At 33.6% G+C, this 22022-nt stretch overlaps 1 protein-coding gene across 1 annotated transcript in view; it reads left to right on the forward strand.

The window, feature by feature from the left end:
- The window catches only part of LOC145256433 (dimethyladenosine transferase 2, mitochondrial-like), a 76862-nt gene extending 56558 nt beyond the window's left edge, over positions 1 to 20304 (forward strand). The window contains exons 7-10 of the mRNA XM_080115326.1: positions 5312 to 5365; positions 10421 to 10590; positions 14011 to 14113; positions 18283 to 20304. Coding sequence (XP_079971452.1) covers positions 5312 to 5365; positions 10421 to 10590; positions 14011 to 14113; positions 18283 to 18414 — 459 coding nt within the window. The 3' untranslated portion in view covers positions 18415 to 20304. The remainder of the gene's footprint in view (positions 1 to 5311; positions 5366 to 10420; positions 10591 to 14010; positions 14114 to 18282) is intronic.
- The last annotated feature ends 1718 nt before the right edge of the window (positions 20305 to 22022 follow it).

Genomic DNA, 22022 nt, shown 5'->3' on the forward strand with positions numbered 1-22022 from the left:
TTCGTCCAGTTGATACTAAATGTTGTCACCTGATTATAGTCAGAAGTCCTAATCAAATTCCATTTTAAACATTTAATGAATTATATTTATCATTATCTTATTGACTTATTATCCATTGTTTATTTTAATTGACTTTAGGCCAAAGAAATTTTTTGATTTTCAATTTTTTTCAGTTGCGTTTAAAATAATCTTTTCATTTAAAAAAATTATTTTTCATTGCATGGTATTAAATTGAAACTATTTTGTTCACCTTTCTAACCTATACTGTCACTGTCTGCATCTTATTACAAAGAAGTGAAGATGTGAAGAATGTGATAAGCCCACATGAATGGGCAAGATTTGAGGTAAATAAAAGTGCCTGACTTTGAGGAAAGGAAGCAGTTCTTTGTTTTGTCTTGCATGGGTGGAAGCATAACAATCAGTCATGACCTTGCAGAACAATGTTCCATCATGTTCAGTCTGCAACCAAATCTACAGTATTCCTCAAACTTCTGTCCATTGCTTGCAAATCTCTCTTATTTTCCAGTTCATTTTGTTTTTTTTGTAATAGAAATTACTCAAATTACTCACACAAGCAGCAACACATCTATTTAGTCTGTCAGGTGTGGTACACACGTATAAAGAAGTAAAGAGCTAGATTTCTTTTATATGTGATATTAATTTGCATATGAGGAGAATAGCTGCTGTAAGAAGGACGAATTGGGGAGGACAGACAGTTGAGTGTTTGACAGCTGAGAAAAAAAAACGAAGCTGAGATTGAATGGTGTGAATTACAGCATTAGTGAAAAGGATTTCTGTCAGTTTTCCGTTCAGGATTACAAAGATTTGTTGGTGTGAATTATAGCGTTAATGAAGATTTCCGTCAGTTGACCTTTTGGTATTACAGTCTTCCTATTCTCCTTTTCATTTAGAGGTTCATTAGCAATTCTCTCTGAGGCTAATCTTAGAGCATGTCTAAGCCAGCAGGTTATTGTCAATACAAACTGTTGGTCAGTGCAGTCTCTAACTTCCTGGTTCATATTTGATTGCTTCTTCGTTTGATTCCTAGAATCTTTTTAAAGTTTTTGGATTTCAACGCATCAAACTTCTTTTCTTGGTTGGTTTTGAGATGTTAAGTTTCATTTCCATATGGGAGTGTGAACAAAACGTTGTTGTTATAGAATCTTAACTTAGTTGTTTGTTTTTGTGAAGTGCGAATTTTTCTTTCTGGACAGTTTTTGATAACAAATTCTCAGATATTTAATACTGGATCTGTGACTTTTGTTTTTATCAGCTTATCTCAGATTTTCAACAAAAACAAACGTTCCTTTACCTAATAGACTAGTAGTCTTACCCAGCAAAAGTGTAGCATAACTTCTATCTTTATAACTCGAGTGGACATAAGGGAAATAACTGTGAAATAAAATCAGAGTTACTTCCCTTGACACTAAATGATATAAATGGTCATTTGACTTCCAAATAATTAATTTTTCTTATTTAATTTTAGATATTATACATCCAGGCTTATACAGATTTAAATTTAAAAAAAATACTAACTTTGTGGGTGTTATCTATTTTTCAAGTTTTAGCTGGACATACAAATAGATATTTATTATAATTACCTAGCAGAACTACCGAAAGACCATAAAAAAATAAAGATAAAATTAAATAGTATGAAATTTCTCCTCCACTTAAGAGAATTCTTTTTTTAAGTGAAAAGTGAAAAAAAATAAAACTTAAAAGACTTTCATAGTACTACTGAAAACACCAAATAAAATGAAGGATGTATCCAAAACACTACTGAAACTCCCCCCCCCTCCGTTTCTTTTAAAGAAATGCTAATAGTTAAGAAGCAATAAATATACTGTAGCATTTTTCAATTTGAAAAAAAAATTTTTTTTTTTTTTTTTTTACAAAGGAGTCACCACTTATCAAAGGCCAGAGGGTACTCAAGGATAAGGGTTAATGAGTTTACAGTTGTCAATGGGAAAATGTCATACTAATCGTTAGTAGTGGAAATTTGGTAAATTGGATTACTTAAGGAGGTGGCTCATCAAGAATTTGTTTATGTTGAACTTGAAGACAACCATATTGTAGTCAGTTGGAAAGCAGGAAAATGGAACAGAGTTCTACAGATGTGCAGTTCTAAGAAAGAAGCTTTGTTCATGAAATCTAGGTTTAGGTTTATGGCAGAGATAAAGAGTGGGGGAAATTATTGATAGTGGTTTCAGCTAGACGAGTGTTTTTCATGAATGTTAGGCCGGGGGATACTATAGATTGAAGCTCGGACGAACACTTGCCATGAAAATAACGATAAAGCAGAGACAGGTTCGCAACAGCTCTTCTATGGGAGAGAGGTTGTAGGGAAGAGAAAAGGGCATCCTCCACTAAGCTACGAAGTCTATTTCACAGCGTCTCTTCTGTGGGAGAGAGGTTGCAGGGAAGCCACAAAGTCTATTTTGTACTTTTTCAAGGCAGGATAAGCTGCTTCTAGCAGCTCCTGCCCAGATGTGGCAACAGTACTCCATCTGTGGACGTACTTGGCTCTTATACAGGTAGAGAATTGTATCAGTAGTGAGATATCTACTGGAGCGGAGAACAATCCCACCATTTTTCCAGCAGCTTTGACAATGGATTTGATGTACGTGTTCCTTTTCAGATCAGGAGTAAAGACCCAGAAGTTTGTCAAAACATGGAGCCTTCCCAAGACGAGAGCCATTCATTTCAATTGATACCAGACAGGGATCAGAGTGTTGATGATGGAAAGATAGAAGCTTGGTTTTAGATGCATTAAAATTAACCAGCCATCTTTTTGCCCATTGCACCACGTGCTCAAGATCAGAGGAGACAGAATCAGAGAGAACTTGGTCGTTTATGGTGTTTGAAGTGTTTCTGTAGATAGTAGTGTCATCAGCATAAATGTCTACGAATGATCTTAAGATGTGATTTGGGAGATCATTGATGTAGATCATGAAGACAGTTTGGCCTAGGATGGACCCCTGAGGGACTCCAGCATTAATATTATGAGTTTCTGATTTCTGCCCATCAACCACTACTCTTATGAACCTATCAGAGAGAAATGTTTTAATAATTGAAGACATTTCCAGTTATACCATAGCTGGATATCTTGTGGAGTAGATCTTTATACCATACCTTATCAAAGGCCTTTGATATGTCAAGGGCAATTGCCCTAGATAGAAGTCTCCATCGAAAGATTCGCTAACCTATGAGATATAACTGTTAGCACATTTGCTGTAGATCTAGCAGAACCATATTGCATGTCACTGAGGAGGTCATTTTTGCTGAGGTGATTGACTACTCTATTTAACTTTGACTTTGACTTTGACAAAAAGATGTTTGAAGTCCAGGTGTTGGATCTGTTCATTGTTCCAAGGGAAAAATTTCCTAGACAACTTTGTGGCATGCGTGGCACAGAAATGTAGGAATTTGCACTTCCATTTAGGAGGATGGACAATATAAACTTGGCAGCAATCTCTAATGGTCTGCTTTTGAATGCGTTTACCGTTTGTGCTTGTACAACTGCATCTGGGAGATCATTCCATCTGTTGACAACCCTCTGTGAGAAGGTCCCTTTGCAGACATCTAGCCTACAGTGTTTTTTTACCATTTTTTACCTCCTGGTTGCACTGCTTTTGGCGATCTGAAAAGACGTCTTTCTTGTATCATAGATCCCATGGATGTACTTGTAGAGATCGATCATGTCACCACGATTTCTCCGATGCTCAAGAGTGGGCAACACAGATTTCAGCAACTTAATCATGACACACAGGAGACTGAATGATCTGTGTTGTATGTTAACTCATTTCCTGGACTGTATTAATGCATGATAACATTAAAAATGATGTCCATTTCTTGATAACATTAAATGATATAAATGACCATTTGACCCCCAAAGAATGAATTTTTTTTTCTAAATTTTGAATATTATTTTTTCCAGAGTTATGCTGATTAAAAAAATACCAACTTTGTAGGGTTTTGTTGTATATTTTTATAGTTTTAGCTGGGCATACAAACAAACAAACATGTGCCCCTTATATACTAGATTACCATTGTTGGATTATTTATCCGAATTCATTTACTTGTAATAGAAAAAATACTTTATTTATTCTGCTAATGCAGAATTGTTTATTGATCCTATTTCATTTGTTTTCTTTCCATTGATTTTGCTTTGGTCGGTCAAGTTGTAGGGGTTTGTTGTGCATTAGAATGTAATAAGATGCAGACAGTGACAGTATAGGTTAGAAAGGTGAGCAAAATAGTTTCAATTTAATATCATGCAATGAAAAATAATTTGTTTAAATGAAAAGATTATTTTAAACGCAACTGAAAAAAATTGAAAATTACAAAATTTCTTTGGCCTAAAGTCAATTAAAATAAACAATGGACAATAAGTTAATATGATGATGATAAATATAATTCATTAATGTTTAAAATGGAATTTGATTAGGACTTCTGACTATAATCAGGTGACAACATTTAGTATCAACTGGACGAACAATGAGACAAAAGTGGATTAGAAACTTAGGGCAAACCTTAAATTAAAAATATTATTTCAAAAAAATGAAAATGAAAGGGCTGACAGAGAATGGCATAATGAATTGTTATATAAATTTGTGAAAACAACAAAAGGGTGTGATAGATAAAGTGGGGCAAACAGGAAGAAGAGTTTATGAGTATTTTTTAGTTGTTCAGAATATGTATAAATGTTATTTTTTGTACAACTTAACATTCAAATTAATTTTATAATCTATATATTAATATAAGTTAGCATGTGCGTTATTTATTTTGTATGTCACGCTTAAATCCAAGTGATTGTCGTTTGTTACTAGCCTGGCGTTGCCCGGATATTTGGAGGTGTGTGTTGAGCAAAAAAAAAAAAAAAAAGTGGCAGTAGGCAGGCAGACTCGAACCCGTACCGTGAAGAAGGAAAAGTTTTGGTTTAGGTTTTGATTAAAGTTGATGCACCCCGAAAAAATATATCCATATGACTATGGATATATTTTTTTTAGTTTTAAATCGCAACTTTATAATATATAAAAATAGATAGAACATAAACTGTATCATAAAATATACAAAATCTGCAAGAATTAAAATATCATATCTGACAGAGAATGGCCATACCAACATACAAATGCACACACCTGCTTTGGTTGATCGTATAATTGCAATTACATTGCATGATTCTAATGGCGTTGTCATGTCTACTTCTTCAACTTTAATTATTTGAAACGCGTTTCGTACATGTTACTGATGCAGCTTTCTTTCATCTTACCAGTGGACTAGGTGTTTTGCTCTGTTTTTCTCTTTTCAGATTCATAAAACTGATGTTTTCCCTCCATTTAAAGCGAAAAGACATCTTCGATGTGTGAGTAATGTCCCTTTTGCTTTTCAGTGCTTCTGCAGAACAGTGGGATTTTTTGAATAGTGGAATGCATTTTAGGAGAAAACACTGTTACATAACTTACGTATCATGTCGAAATTAGTATAAATAAAATTTAAAAAAAATGAAAAATGATCCAGTAGAAAAATAGGTACAAATCCACAATTCAACCTAAAAAAAAAACAAAAAAAAAAACAAATGCAAAAAAATCTTTATGATGTACATACCTGTCACGGAACGAAAAAATCACAGGAATTGATCAAGTATTTTTTTTTATAAAGAAAATAATTTAAGCTATTTGAAGCGATTAATGTAAAATTATTAGCCTTATAAGACTGAGTTCACAAGTTTGAATTATTGTGGAGTTACCTGTTCTTGTTTTCAAGATAGCAGTACAAGAAAGTCCCTTTTTGCTTACTCATAAAATTTGATTTACTTAGTTAAATATAAAACTACTTAATCAAGTTATGTGATTTTATGTGGAATATGATGTCTTTGTTCTGTGATGGGTACGTACATCATAAAAGATTTTTTTGTATTTTTGTTTTTTAATTAGGTCGGATTCTGAACTGAAAAATAATCTCTATATAAATAAAATGAACTCATTTTTTCCTATCTGACTTTGACCTTTATAGGATTAAGAATCTAGACATTTTATGCAGATGTACTATGCACAAACTGCATCACGATATCTGAGGTGTGTTATGTGGTATTAGCTATCCACTAACTCGCAGATCGGAGCTTCCTATATTATATCTGGTGAGAGTTCACTGCCGAAACTGGTTACGATCAATGGAAGTAGTAAAGTCATGTCTCTCTAAAAAATTCATACTTCCACCGCCACTCATTTACACCGTCCATGACCATTCACAGGAGACAAATAAGGAGGAACGCTGGTTTAGGTTTTCATAAAAACTGGACTGCCATTTAGGTGAAATGCACCACGCTAACTTTTACGTTGGTTAAAAATAAAAACAAACACAAACAAAAAACATTGGTTAAAAATAAAAACAAACACAAACAAAAAAAACCTTACATTTTCTTACAGTGCATGATACTTCAATTCCATTTCATTTCGCATTCTTCGGCAATTACAACATCATTTTCTTTACTTTTCTTTCTTTTTTTGGGAGGGGGGGGTTCCATGTATCTTCCCTCTGTTTTTCGTTTTCCTGATCTTTCCCTTTCTTAAATTTATTTCTTCTCTCTTTCTGTGTTTGCTCTTTGTTTCGGCAAGTTCACCATTGTTTCTTTTCATTTTTATTTATTTATTTACCTTTTTACTTTTATAAACTTTCCTCTGTTTCTGTTTCTACGAACTTTACATTTTGTTTATTTATTTCTTCTCTCTTTCCGTTTTTCCTCTTCCTTCGGCAAGTTTAACATCGTTTCTTTCTTTGTAATATAGCCGGATTTTTTTAACACTGAAAAAAAGCAAAAATAAATTACATGGATTCATTTCTTCTTCTTCTGTTTATTTGCACTTTGTTTGCTGTCTTTCCAATCTCTTTTATCTTTTTTTCTATTTTTTTTATAAAAACATATCATACATCATTTCCTTACATTTCACTTTGTCCGATGCCTTTCTCCCGATTTTCATCGTTTATTGCTTTTTTTTAATTTATTTATTTTTTTCAAGTTTTCCCTTAGAGGCGGCACTATGAACCCATTTTTTTTTTCATTCTTCTTCCTTTTTTTTCCTTCTTTTTGTCCATCTCATGTTCGTATATAACAACATATTTGTGCTGGGTAGATTTCGGGGTGCTAAAACAGCAGGATGAGGATTCTTCCATTACACCAACTCGAGCCACAGCAATGCGTGCCAGGGTACAGCTAGTTATAAATAAAAACAGTTTAACAAATTATCTAGTTTATCATGTTTTAATGTGGAAGAGTTGTGCAACCAATTCAGTATGATAGACTGACTTGTCTCCCTTGCTTTCCTTTACTTCCACCATTGAAAAAATAGAAAATGTTCAACTGCATAGTGTCTGATTTTTGTGTGAAAACTAAATCTAGCACATCTTCTACTGGATCATTTTTCTTAATTTTTGGATTTTATACTAATTTCAACATGACTTTTTAATTACGTAATAGTGTTTTTACCTAAAATGGATTCGTTTTAAATCCCAGAAAATAAAACTTAAAAGGCTTCCATAGTGCTACTGAAAACACCAAATAAAATGAAGGATGTATCCAAAGCACTACTAAAACTACACCCCCCCTCTATTTCTTGTAGAAAAATGATAATAGTTAAGAAGCGATAAATACAGAGTTAACATTTTTTTTTCAAATTGAAAAAAGCTAACTCATTTCCTGGACTGTATTAATGCATGATAACATTAACAATCATGTTCACTTTTTGATAACATTAAATGATATAAATGACCATTTGACCCCAAAAGAAGAACCTGCTTTTCTTTAAATTAAATTGCTGCAAATTTTAAATCTGCGACATAAAAAAGAAAAAAAGAAAGTAAGTAAAAATTCAAACATTTTTTATTTCGTGTGTAAAGCAAACGCAAAACCACGAAAGATTTTTTTAAAAAAAATCGATTTGTATGAAATTCATAATAAAAAAAATCATTTTGTGCTTGTTAGCTAGAAATACATAGATGAAATATGACAGCACAAAATAAATTAACAGGAAAACTTTTTGATAAACTTATATACCAGGGAAAAGTAGGGATGCATGTTTACATTGGTGATTTTTAAACCATCCCATTTCAGGTGAAAACATTATTACATTCTTACGTGTCATGAGAAAATTAGTATAAATTCCCAAATTCTGAAAAATTATCAAACAGAAAAATAATTACAAATAAAAATAGAATTTATTGAATTAGCAACTTTTATCCCATGTGGAAGAGCTGTGTGACCAATTCAGTATGACAAACTGACTTATCTCCCTTGCCTTAAATTAAATCAAATTAACGATCCACCAATTTTAAACCGAATGTAATTGTGAATGATTTTTGTTAAAAATACATCTAGCACATTTTCTACTGGATCATTTTTCATAATTTTGGAATTTATACTGATTTTGCCATAACATGTAAGCATGTAATGTTTTCACCTGAAATGCGTTGTTTTAAAAGATCACCAATGTGAAAAAAAAAAAGCACCAAAATCGGTATTTACACGAAAAATTAGGGAAAATTATTGAGTAGAATTTTATTTAAAATTATAAATTAGTTTTATCGTATATTTCTACTTCTCCATTGGCACGATAACATTTCACATATTTAAAATGGAGAACAAGGGAGATAAATCATTAAACGCATTTGTACCAATGGTAAATCTATATATATCTATATATATATATATATATATATATATATATATAAAAGCGAAAATGTATGTATGTGTGTATGTTTGGATGTCTGCTAAAAGCTTTCGACAGACGCGACGAAAATTCACAAACTTGGTATCACATTGAAGCTCCATCCTTTGCTCGAAAAATATCAAAAAATTGGCCAAAAACGTTTTTCACCCTGAAATCGACAATTTTCGACAGGGGGGGGGGGGTCAACAAAAACGGTCCTCTCATGACAATGACCGATTCTATGCATGTGTCAGATGACGTCATGACCTGATTTACTTTAAATAGTTGAAAAATCGAACAAATTTCATGTACGTCGTGTTAGCTCAGTTGGTTAAGGCCTTGGTTCATTATCTAAATGTTTTGGGTTCGAATCGTGGTGTGAGATTTTTTTTTTTTTTCGATTTTTAAAATTTAAATATTGAACCATTTAAGCCATTTTTCACGTAACGTTCGTTTTTCTGCTTTTTTATTTTTTTACTTCGCTTATTCTTAGTGACACCCAAAAACACCTGGGTACCCACAGATATTTTAAATTTTAATATCGAAACAGGCTTATTTAAGCCATTTTTCACGTGTTCGTTTTTCTGTTTTCATCGTTTGTTTGCCTTACGTTAGTTTTTTTGTGTTTTTTTTTTTATTGTTTAATCGCCGCGTAGCGGGGAAAACAGAAACTGGCTCCCAGCGCAAAACTAGGTCAAATATTAGGCGGCTTGCTCGCACCTGCTAATTTTACTTTATAAACGTCAACTTAACACACTTATCAATTCATCTGTTTCCGTGATCGAGATGGTTAGGTCGCAGGGTTTTTTTTTCCATTTCCTTTCCACCTCCGTGTCAAACGTTCGGGGTTCAAGCCTACCTTTATACTAAAACTATTTTTTTTCTTTTACACCTCCAAACAACCGGCCAACGTTTTTTTTTTTTTTAACTGGGTTGTTTTAATCAGCAGTTCTTTTGTTCTTCTTTGTCTCTCTAACCAAGAATAAAATCACACGTGAATAAGGTAGCATCCAAATATCAAAAGTTGTTGAGCAAAAAGTCCGTCTTTTTTATTCTGCAACTTCAGACACTCAACAGCACCTAAATTTGCATGATCATGTTCTTGTATTTGAATATTTCCAGCTTCGCATGCCACTACTTCCCTACAGCTGGCACTTCTTGCTATGCCTCCTTACCATTATTGCTATGCCTCCATACCATTCTTGCTATGCCTCCATACCATTCTTGCTAAGCGTCCATACCATTCTTGCTAAGCGTCCATACCATTCTTGCTAAGCGTCCATACCATTATTGCTATGCCTCCATACCATTATTGCTATGCCTCCATACCATTATTGCTATGCCTCCATACCATTGACATAAATTTAAAATTTTAATGCTATTAACTTACTTTTTAATAACCATCGTTGAATTTGTGTTGTCATTTTCTAGAATCTTTAATTATTATTTCGTTATCTGAGCAGCCATAAGAATTAGCACCTGCTTGTATTTTGTCTGTTTTGGGAAATTGATGATGGAGTACCATGGCGTTCAGATTGGGAAATTCATCTCAGTGTCAGCTTATTTTTTTTTTTATTATTTAAAAATTTTTTCTACCATTGACGACTCGTATTTCTGTCTGTCAGCCTATCCTACTTAAGCATGTCATCTCATTGCCGTCGCCAACCATGCAGGTTTTGTAAGAATTGATCTATTTTTGTTTTTGTCATTTTCAGGAATCAAAATCTTTTGGAACAGTCAATAAAGATTCCATTTATCTTGTCAAAATTGTTCCCAAAAAGAATTTGGATCCAGTTACCAACTGCCCTGAAGAATATTCCAGATTTGTCATGTTCCTTAGGCAAATAATAAAAAACAAAAAACACAGATTAATTCCGAAATTGGAGTAAGTAAAACTTGTATATAAAAATTTCCAGTATTTTTTCTTTGTTTTCTAGTCTGAAATGTTTATGCAAGGACTTTTGTTCTTTCTTTTCTTGACTTTTAAGCATAGTTTTACTGCCGATGAAGGGAAGACTCTGTCAGGCATGTGTATGCAGTATGATGGTGAATGAAAGTGAATCCTGGCTAGTGAAGGTTGAGAACACATGTTACATAAAGAGAAATGATACAACGGATGTGTAATGTGAGTCACAAAGACAGGTTTTGTTCTGATGATGTCAGATGGAGATTAAACCTGAACAGCATAGGAAGATTTCTGCAGAAGAATTGACTTTGATGATATTGAAAGAATGAATGGGAGTTCTTGGGTTAGCAGAAGTAGAATGGCTAAGATAGCAGATTCAGTTCACAGGAAAGACTAAGGAAAATATGGAAGGAAGTGATTAAAATGAACCTTAGGAATAAGAGGAAACTTGGCTAGAGAGACTTTTTAGTTGGAAGTCAATTTCTTATAGCGGTTCAACACATGACAGCATTTAAAATGAACGTAAAACCAATGATGATGATTCAAACCTGGCGCCTTATTTGTTGTAAAAATATAAAAGCATTAATTTGCACATGGAAGGAGTGCCTACATTAAGGAGGAATTGTGGACGAAAAGTTGAGTGTATGGTAGCTGAGAGTGTGGTTACTTTGGAGTCGCTAATCGTCCCCTGTTTATTTTTATGAGAGAACACATCGAAATTAAGACTTGGTACGAATTACAGTAGCGGTGAAAATAAGAACTGGCAATTTCTATTTTTATTTCAAGATCTATTTCAGCCCTAATTTATACAATTTGAGAGCCAATTTTTTTTTTAGAGTTGCTGTCATCATGTTATGAAGAAGTGTTAATTACGATTCAAAAACTGAACCTTTTAATATTTTTTTGTGGTTGAGGGTCAACAAAAATATGAAGGGCAAGCTATGTTTGGCCATGTATTGAAAGCTAGTTATGTTTGGCTGTGTATCGAGGGTTAGTTCTATCTGGCCGTGTATCGAGGGTTAGTTATATCTGGCCGTGTATCGAGGGCTAGTTGTGTCTGGCCATGTATCGAGGGCTAGTTGTGTTTGGCCGTGTATCGAGGGCTAGTTGTGTCTGGCCGTGTATCGAGGGTTAGTTGTGTCTGACCATGTATCAAGGGCTAGTTGTGTCTGGCCATGTATCGAGGGCTAGTTGTGTCTGGCCATGTATCGAGGGCTAGTTGTGTCTGGCCGTGTATCGAGGGCTAGTTGTGTCTGGCCGTGTATCGAGGGCTAGTTGTGTCTGGCCATGTATCGAGGGCTAGTTGTGTCTGGCCATGTAGTATCTACTAGTTAAATCTGATCGAATATCGAGAGATTGTTATGTCTGGCCGTGTATGAAGTGCTAGGGACACAAGTGCCGATTTCAGCATGAGTCTGTTGTGCAAAATAATTTTTAAAGATTATGAGGGCATGTGGTTTAAAAATACATTAATTTGCGTATGAGAGGAGTGGCTTTATGGAGGATAAAAAGTTGATTGTTTGAAAGCTGGGAGAACACATTGAAGTTAAGGTATGACAAATATTGGTCCACATTGTTATAAAAATTATTTTCCATTGATTTTATTATTTAATCAATATTTTTGTTTTGGTCATAAATAAAGGAATTGGGAGGAATTTTCATTCCTTAATTCTAATATACACCTATCCTATCCATAAAGACTCCTCATTATTCATCATATTTGGTTTAACACCTGTTTTACATGCTGACATGTATTGACCAACTATAAGAAATTGACTTCCAAACCAACCGATCATTGTCAGGTCTTTATTCATCTCTTTCTCTCGAGTCCATCCTTATTATTTTCTTTCATGTTTTCCTTAGCCTTCCTCTGTGGACCCTACAGCTACTAACTCAATAACTCTCTACTATTCTTTCAATGAGGCCATATTTTCGAAGCCTCATGTTCTGCATGCATCGCTCTTTCCTGTCCAGATTTAATCTTTCTTTAAGTTCATTACAACTGAGCCTGTCTTTAAGACTTGTATCATTCATCTAATGTATCATTCATCTAATGCATCATTCATCTAATGCATCATTCATCTAATGTATCATTCATCTAATGTATCATTCATCTAATGCATCATTCATCTAATGCATCATTCATCTAATGCATCATTCATCTAATGTAACATTCATCTAATGCATCATTCATCTAATGCATCATTCATCTAATGTAACATTCATCTAATGTAACATTCATCTAATGCATCATTCATCTAATGCATCATTCATCTAATGCATCATTCATCTAATGCATCATTCATCTAATGCATCATTCATCTAATGTAACATTCATCTAATGCATCATTCATCTAATGCATCATTCATCTAATGCATCATTCATCTAATGCATCATTCATCTAATGCAACATTCATCTAATGCATCATTCATCTAATGCATCATTCATCTAATGCATCATTCATCTAATGTAACATTCATCTAATGCATCATTCATCTAATGTATCATTCATCTAATGCATCATTCATCTAATGTATCATTCATTTCTCTTCACATCCATCACTGGCTAGGTTTCATTTCCATACATCATTGGATCATGTAAACATGCCTAAGAGACTCTTTCCTTGGTTGACAGTGGTAATGCTATGCTGGTTAGTAATGATAAAACTTCATCCGCTTCTAATTTTCGCAATCACACCAGCATCCCTCATGTGAGGAATAAAATTAAATATTGCCGATTACCTGCTCCGTGTTCCTTTGTGAGGGTAGGGGCGGAGGATAGTGTACTATCTGTCTTATTGTTATGATGCGACTTTGTTGGAGAGGGGGGGTAGTGTCTGTTCTTTTGCCATGAAACCATCCTTCCAGGCATTATTCCCTCCTTTGAGGGGTAATACATGTTCATTCATCATATATATTAGAAATATCAACTGAGCACTTAGCCAGTGTGACTTTTAAGCATCTGTCAAAAGACGTTGTCAAAATTCGGCAATATCAACAGATGATGATCCATTGACACACAGAGCGGATAAAATGCATCCAGAAATGAGATTCTGCAAATTTGTAAAAACCCTCCAAGATAGCATTCCGGGAATCAGTTTGGCTGATGCTGATCTAAAGTTTGATTAAATGCCTTCTAAAAGAATTACAACCGAGCCTTTAATCCATAATCCATCTGAATACATACTAAAATCAACAAGAGATGTTACCACTAGTGTTTGGGTATCTTCACAGTACTGGACACAGTGGTGAATCACTTCCATTTTCTTCCGAGGTCGACAATAGAATCCTTCCCAATAGGAATCACCCAATTGATCAAATTCCGTAGTTTTGCTAAGAATAAACAATAACACTGATTAGGGTTAAAAGTTTCTATAATTTTTTTTCTATTTTTCAGAAGTTGGGTTCCTGGTTGTGGTTTGCATTTGATTCGGATGGGGTTCAATATGTTACACCTGACAGGAGACATTTCCCCAAAGACATATCTCGAAATGTATCACGTAAGTAAATGATGCTTTCCTTTCTATCTATATTATATTTTTCTTAGTATGTCTGCCCGTTCCACTTTTTCTCGGAAACTACTAGACTAATCTGGTTGAAATGTTCTATGGACTTTAGTTATAATAATGTGCAGTGAACTAAATATTATGGTATCCGTAATAATATCACCATAACAATAATAATAATAATAATACCACACATTGAAAGAAGTTAAGAATAGCAATTTTCCTCTCACTTATTGGCCAGTTAAGCACGTTATAGTATGTATATCATTTTGGTCTCTTACTGGATTCCAGGGCAAGAAATTGTGTGTGTGTAGGCAAACAATTATGATAAAAGCAGTTATAAAGATGACTTTAGTTGGGACTACGATGTTAGAGATGACTACTATATTGGCAATATCCATATCAGTGGTGATCACCCTAATCACAGCTATCTAATACTTGCAGATGGACCCGATGTTGTCTGGGATTAAATGAGTATCAACAAATATTCCATTTTCCCATGCTTTTATTGTCATTAAAATCAATGAAATTGCTCATTTTTCAATCAAATCGATTGATTGCCTGCTCTAGTTAGGGACCCTCCTTCTGCAGTGCATCAGGAGAAAGCTTCACATATCTCCACACAGTGACTTAGTCCACAATACATTGTAGTCTACATTGCACTGTAGAGAATCTACTGCTGATTTTATAAATTATCTGCAAATAATGTCTTCACTTAAAGTTTAAAATGCAAAAATCAAGTATCATGGTTCAATTGTGTTCTAAAAGAAACATTAATTTTGTCTTATAATATGATCTATAGTTGATTTTATATGCTGGTCCTTTCTGCTTGTGTTGTAATAAAACTTCTGAAATGTACTTGTGATGTTAGGTTAAGTGTTAACTTTGGTCAAAATTGGGCTTCCTTCTTTGATCGGATTTTTTGATTATCGATTTTCAATACTTATCGGACACATTCTGATACAAAACTTATGTAAGAATACTTCTAAACACATCAAGTATCTTAGTGTGAAATTTTAAAAAAATCAGCCTAGCTGTTTCCAAGTCCATAGGGAACGAATTCACACTCACACAAAATTACTTTTCTATAATAGTAGAGATAACATAGGTGACATGCATGCCAATTAAAATGTACTCCTAAACTGTTGCATTCTAATTGAGTGACAAGTGTAACATTACCTGCAACACGTTGTAGCCTCAGTCACAAAGTAGATAAAATAAAAAATAACTTGAACTCACTTTTTCACGTAACATTTACTTCCTCATTCTCCTGCCACATGTGATTTCTCGTTACGGCTGTAACATCTCTCACATGATTGTTTTTCTCTAACATGATCTCAAACGTTATCCACGTCGCTAACGTGATCGTCTTCTCGAACATGCTCTCTTCTTCATTACCGAGACATCATTTCACTCACAGTTCAGTATTTGCATATAGCTGTCTGCACTACGTTATGCTATGTAAGTAATTCATTTTGCATTCAATTTTAGGACAACAACTTTAATATGATTCATGTGTTTTTATTTATGAACATTTCTTATTAGACAAAAACATACAAAAAAATTGTCTGTTTTAAATTTATCTATTATGTGTCTGTCTAAATGTATGTATGTATGTATGTATGTTTGTTTGCCTAAAACTTTCGACAGAGGCAACGGATTTCCACGAGATCGGCATTGTTTTGAATCTCGCACTTCGGACAACAAATATCAAAAAATTGGCTAAAATCATTAATTCCTTCACCCTCAACTGGGCACTTTTCTACAGGGAGGGGTCGCTGTTTTTGCCAATATTTTCGCAAGTCATCCCCTCCTTTTGATTGACTAGCCTTAATTTAAACCTTCGCCACTTCTGCTTTGGCGATGGATGCAATGGCAAAGATGTCACTTTTTTTTAACATTCTTTTTCTCCTTCATGGTACAGGTTCGAGCCTGCCTGCCTACTACCACTTTTTTTTCTTTTGCTCAACGCACACCTCCAAACACCTGGGCTAGCCAGGCACCCAGGCTAGTCATGACTAAGATTCATCAGAAGACATTCTCTGGTGCACATCTTCAAAACATGTAATCAAAACAACGACACACAGCAATGAAATAATTGTTCATATTGTTTACTCCTTTACGTATTGTTCTGGAGTGCGTGTCAAATCAAGCAAACCTTTCTATTAATACGATAACTTTATTGTTCCAGATGAATGTTTAATTGTTATGCCCTTCCATTTCTTGCAATAAATAATTTTACCGGGAATTCTTCATAAGTTTTGGTTTCAGTTTCGATTCTAGCTGATGGTACTCAAGTCATCTATTTTTTTTTTTATAAATAATTTTATCAGGAATTCTTTATAAGTTTTAATTTCAGTTTCAATAATAGCTGAAGGAACTGAAATTATATATATATGTGTGTGTGTGTGTGTGTGTGTGTGTATAACTTCATAACTTTTGGTTTTCATAATATATTGACTTCATAAGTTTTGGTTTTGATTCAAGCTAATGCACCCAAGTCATATGAATATATTTTTTTATTTTTGAAATCGCAACTTTATAATATATAAAAATCGCTAGAACATTAACTCTATAATAATATATACAAATCTGCAAGAATTAAAATATCATATTCAAGCATACTTTACTTTACGATTGGGCTATGCCAGGTATCCCTGCTAGCTTAGATAAATATTTTTGCAGCTTTATCAAAAGAGCTACAATAATATCATGGTATCTCCATTTATGCTGAACATCTACAGAAAGCCAACATCAATATATTACATATAAATGAGTCCCCTATGGAATTTCTACACGTCTTGCTAATTAAAGTTAAATGTTTTTATTTCAAATATCGATTATAGTCAGCTAACATATTTCTTAACTTCCAATATGGCTACTACCAGAAAACGTAAATCAATACATAATATTCCCCAAATAGTCTAAAAGTATTAAGAATGTATTCAATACTTCTTTAGAAAAAAAAAAGTGCAAAAAGTGTTTTCAATAATTCTTTTAAAAAAAAAAAAACTAATTTAAAAAAATCTTAATCAAAATAAGACCCAAAAAAATATTCAATGATTATTAAATAAAAAACAACGATCAGAAAAACAATAAATAAAAAAAAAAGAGTACATGCACAGGCGAGAAAAAAAGCATGAGAGAAAAAAAGGAATGAACTGATTTGCCTTGTCACCGCTTCCGGTAGCCGCCATACTAGAAGTTAGGAAGTATGTTAGTTGACTATAACTCAAATATCTTATCTATTTTAATTTCAAAATCTTTGCATTGTAAAATATAATTGTTGAAATTTTACAAATAAAGATATTTTTTAAACAATGCAAAATCTTTACAGTAAACTGCAACGGGTTTGTTTTGTATGACGAACAGTTGCAGTTCATTCTAAGGAGTTGAAAGTGTTAGGTTTTTGAATTTTTGAGATTAGGATTGATAATTCATATTATTTTGATTATTCAGCTTGAGTATTATTCGCATTTGCTCAGCATACAGGTTATCCTTAGGTTATCGTTATGGTTGTGTGAAACATTCATTTTCCAGAATAAATTTGCAGAAACATTTCGGTTGACATAGTCTTCAACCTTCTTCTGGTGTATCTTGTTGAACTCGTTAATCTGCACAGAATTTTGAATGAAACTTTTTAATTAATCCACGGGGATAGCATTTTCTTGTTCCATCAGCCATGACTGGGTAGAAGTCCTAAGTAATTCACGATTGTATTTTTAGTGTCGCCTGCACTTATTGTTAAACTATTAACCTCTAGAACAGTGTAACTTTTCAACTGAATTTTACCAAGTATTTTATCCACTACATCACAGGTCCTTATTTAGGACTTCTACCCAGTCGTGGCTGGTGGAACAAGAGCATGCTATGCCTGGGGATTAAATAAAGGGTTCTGTTTGAAATTCCATGTAGATTCCCGAGTTTGATAGAAAAATTTCCAAGTTTGACAAAATACATTTGAAGAAAGTTTGAGGTTACATCAACTGAAACGTGCGAATAAAAGTCAAGATGAGAAAAGTAATCTGAATAATCCAAATAATGAGTTGAATGTCGTTTCACAACTGAATAAGAATTTTGAATTCTGTTCAAACCTTTCAAATAATGTAAGCTTTTTTGTTTTAAATCTAGTTTTTGCTTGTAATGATTACTTTCTTTTTCAGAAACTTAAAATTTTACCAGAATTCAAAGAATCAAGTTTAGATGCCATCTTGTCCCCTCATCCATCAGAGACCGAAAGTCATAGCAGCAAGGTCTCTGACCAAGCCGACCAGTTACCAACCAAGGAGCTTTGATCACATTACTTGTCTCGGCATGAAAAACAAAACGTTTGTTGTAAATGTAAGATTTTTTTTACAAGAAAAAAATTGATTTCAAATTATGATCCCTGTTCTATCGTTGGAAAAAAGAAAGTAAAAATGGATCTGAAAAAAAAGAAAAAATGGTTTCTGTTAATAAAAACAACATGCTTGCTACTGGAACTTTATTACATGATATACTTTTCTCTGATAACACCATATTCAATTCAACAATTTGTTCGCCACAACATCTTTATCTTTCCAACTGTTTTCAATGCTCATCTGTCACTCAATGATCTTAACACTTTAAGTGCTAAAAACACCATCTGTCAACTTACATTAAGCTTGTCTTTTATAGATAGGAAAGCACACCAGTCGCACGTGGTATACTCTTATTCTAGCATGTACGTGTTATTTCTCATATTAAGCTAAGACGAACTCTTTTATGGCAGCAAATGTGCATGTCAACAATCGATGAATTGACAAGTAAACCGCAAAGTGTTTGCCTTCCAACTCTCAACGTCAACTGATTTCAGCCATTTCCCTCTCTTTAAATACACGCAAACCGCAATCACATATTCGAGCCATGTCACAACACTGGCTGGTCAATCTTCCTACTATTCAGGAGATACATGGTCTTGCAAATTTATTCAGGAAGATGAACGCTCCACAAAACCATACCAGTGTAATCTTTGTGTGGTCTTGCCTAATCACTTGCCTCCAAGTTTTTCTTTAGTTGGCCAACCTTCGGTTTAAGGTGTCCAGGCTGCTACAGCTGTTTATCCAAGAGAATGAATGCTCTACACCAGAGTTTCCCAAAGTGGGCTCCAGGGAGCCCTGCAGCTCTGTGAATGAGGCTGAGAGACTCCAGAAGCCCTTTCTTAAAGAAAACCAAATGCTTAAAGAGCATGCTTATTAAAGAGAACCAAATGCTTTACATGGAAAAATTAAATGACTGCAGACATTTAATTACTGATTACTGGAAAAAGATATGATACATAACTACAGGTGTAAAAAAAGATATGATACATAACTACAGGTGTAAATAGTTTCAGGATGGTTCATGAAAAAGAAGATAGAAAAATAAATTAACAAAAAATGCAACAATTTTCGATTAGTCAAAAACAAAAAAAGTCAAGAAACCCAAAAATCATTAGTTAGTGTTAAAATTTGAAATTAATGTTTTTATATTTATTTTAGAAATTATCTTGTTAGTGCTCCGTGAAAAACTTTTGCCTTGCTCAGGGGCTCCATGGTGTCCTGAAGTTTTGAAGTCTACACAACCATACCAACATAATCTAAGTATAACCTCTTTGCTGAGCAAATGTGCTGCTTTCAGCAAATCCTCTGACCTAAAATGTTGGGTTTGGTTGGATTTCACGCTACAAATCCATCTAATCATGGATCTGTCACTGCAGCAAGAGATGGACGGGCAGAAATTATAATCATGCAAAGCTTATGCCTACTCCTAGGTGTTTAGAGTAATTTGGTGTAAAAATTGGCTGATGTATTATGAAGCATAAGTGAGATTGATGTCATGATATTGATAGTAATGGTTGTTAAAGTACCTTCAAGTAACGGAGAAAAATAATTAGATATGAGATGAGGACCTGGCATCTACTGCAAAATAAAATGATATTTCTGACATATCTGTTATACAATTTCCTCTACCTAAGGAGGCGGGGGGGGGGGGCAGTTAAATAATTTTAATTTACTCATTTCAGGAATAAATGGGCTTACCCAAAGGGAATAAATATAGTTAAGAAGTATGTTGTGGTCTGCTTGAAACATTGTTTAACGAATAAAAGGTGTTTTTGAAGGCTTACAATGCAGGAATGTACAGTCGTTGTGAGCAGATAAATAAATAATTCAATATTTTTTTATTTACCTAATTGGTTTGTTTTTTATTTATTTATTTATTTTTTTTCAACTGTGGATGGTATTTATTCCAAGTGTATCACGTATCGTCAGTGAAAAAATGTATATCCACTCTCTAGGCTGTCAATTGTAAAGTGGCCTTTGTGTTTAAATTTTTTATAAAATTCAAATGCTCTTAAAGTTTAAATTAATTACGTTAGCTGTTAAGGAGAGGTAATTCTATTTTTCTTTTTACTTATCTATAGCAGATCTAGTCAACCACAAAATGCAGTGAAGTTAGATGAACAGTTACTATACTTCTATGTTTCCTTTGTACATTTATTTTTAAGAATGAAATACCTTTGATTTCTTTTCAAAGAGCTTTCTTTTATTTTCTCGGCCACGATTTCGTTTGATGTTTTGCTCCACTTTTCAAACTTTTAATAGTGGAAGCAAAACTGCAGCATCTCCTTTTGATCAGTAAACCATGGCTGGGCTTTTAAGCTTTTTTTCTTTTTCTTTTTTTCTTCGTAACATGAGATAGAAAGGTTCATACCATTGTTTGCCTCTTTCCCCTTTTCATCTTGGATGCCGACCTGGCAGTATTTGCTTTGGTTTTTATTGATATTTTGTATGAGTTCCTCACTGTCTATGACTTTTTATTTTTTTATTAAAAGCTGCCTTCTATTAATAAAAAAGAGTACCTTTGTCTTCAACCTGGGGAACATGCTGGATGATTTGAGGAAACGGCATATTTAGTCAGGGTTTACTTTTAATGAGAATATCATAGCATATTAGGAGTTTCTAAAAAAACCCTATACAAAAAAGAACTGATGATGTCTAATAGTTCTCTTCAATTTGATTTATAAGGGCCTACTGTTTAGAATTGTGTATATGCATATAACTCTTGTTTTTTTGTTGCACCAAGAGATGCAACTCTTGCACTGACGAGAAGCAAAAAGGTAAGTTGTGTTGTTTCCCTTACACTGAAAAAAATTGTAATAACACAATTGTAATTTCCCTTACACTGAAAAAACTTGTAATAACACAATTGTAATTTCCCTTACACTGAAAAAAATTGTAATAACACAATTGTAATTTCCCTTACACTGAAAAAACTTGTAATAACACAATTGTAATTTCCCTTACACTGAAAAAACTTGTAATAACACAATTGTAATTTCCCTTACACTGAAAAAACTTGTAATAACACAATTGTAATTTCCCTTACACTGAAAAAACTTGTAATAACACTGGTTAACAACAAATTTGTTGTCTGCGTTTTTTCAGCTGATTTAGGATAAATCTGATGCACTGAATTCAGAAATCACATTGATTTTGCTCAATCAGGTAAAGTTTTTGAGCTATGGCCACATATCGTTTTTTACGTTTTTGTTCATGTGTACATATGTGTGGAGCATTTTAGAAGAAGTTGGTGGGAGTAAAATACCATATTTTGATTGAAATGATTATTTTAACGGCAAGAAGTATTCAGATCTGATAATCCTGGGTAATTATGTCGAAAAGGGATCAGTTTGAAGTCATAAAACCTCAAAATCTTCAATAAGTTGTTGCTCAGCATTACACAAAGAAGAACTGGCCTGTGTGGGAGGAATTGGTGTCTTGTAAAGAACAGAACCTCATCACCAACCCTTTGGTGGACAGAGACAGACTAATCTTCCCACCACTGCACATCAAGCTTGGTTTAATCAAACAGTTCACCAAGGCTTTGGACAAGGATGGTGACT

The sequence above is a fragment of the Euprymna scolopes genome, chromosome 32, assembly GCF_053919585.1.
Source record: "Euprymna scolopes isolate OS-2025 chromosome 32, ASM5391958v1, whole genome shotgun sequence".
Classification (NCBI taxonomy): Eukaryota; Metazoa; Mollusca; class Cephalopoda; order Sepiida; family Sepiolidae; genus Euprymna; species Euprymna scolopes.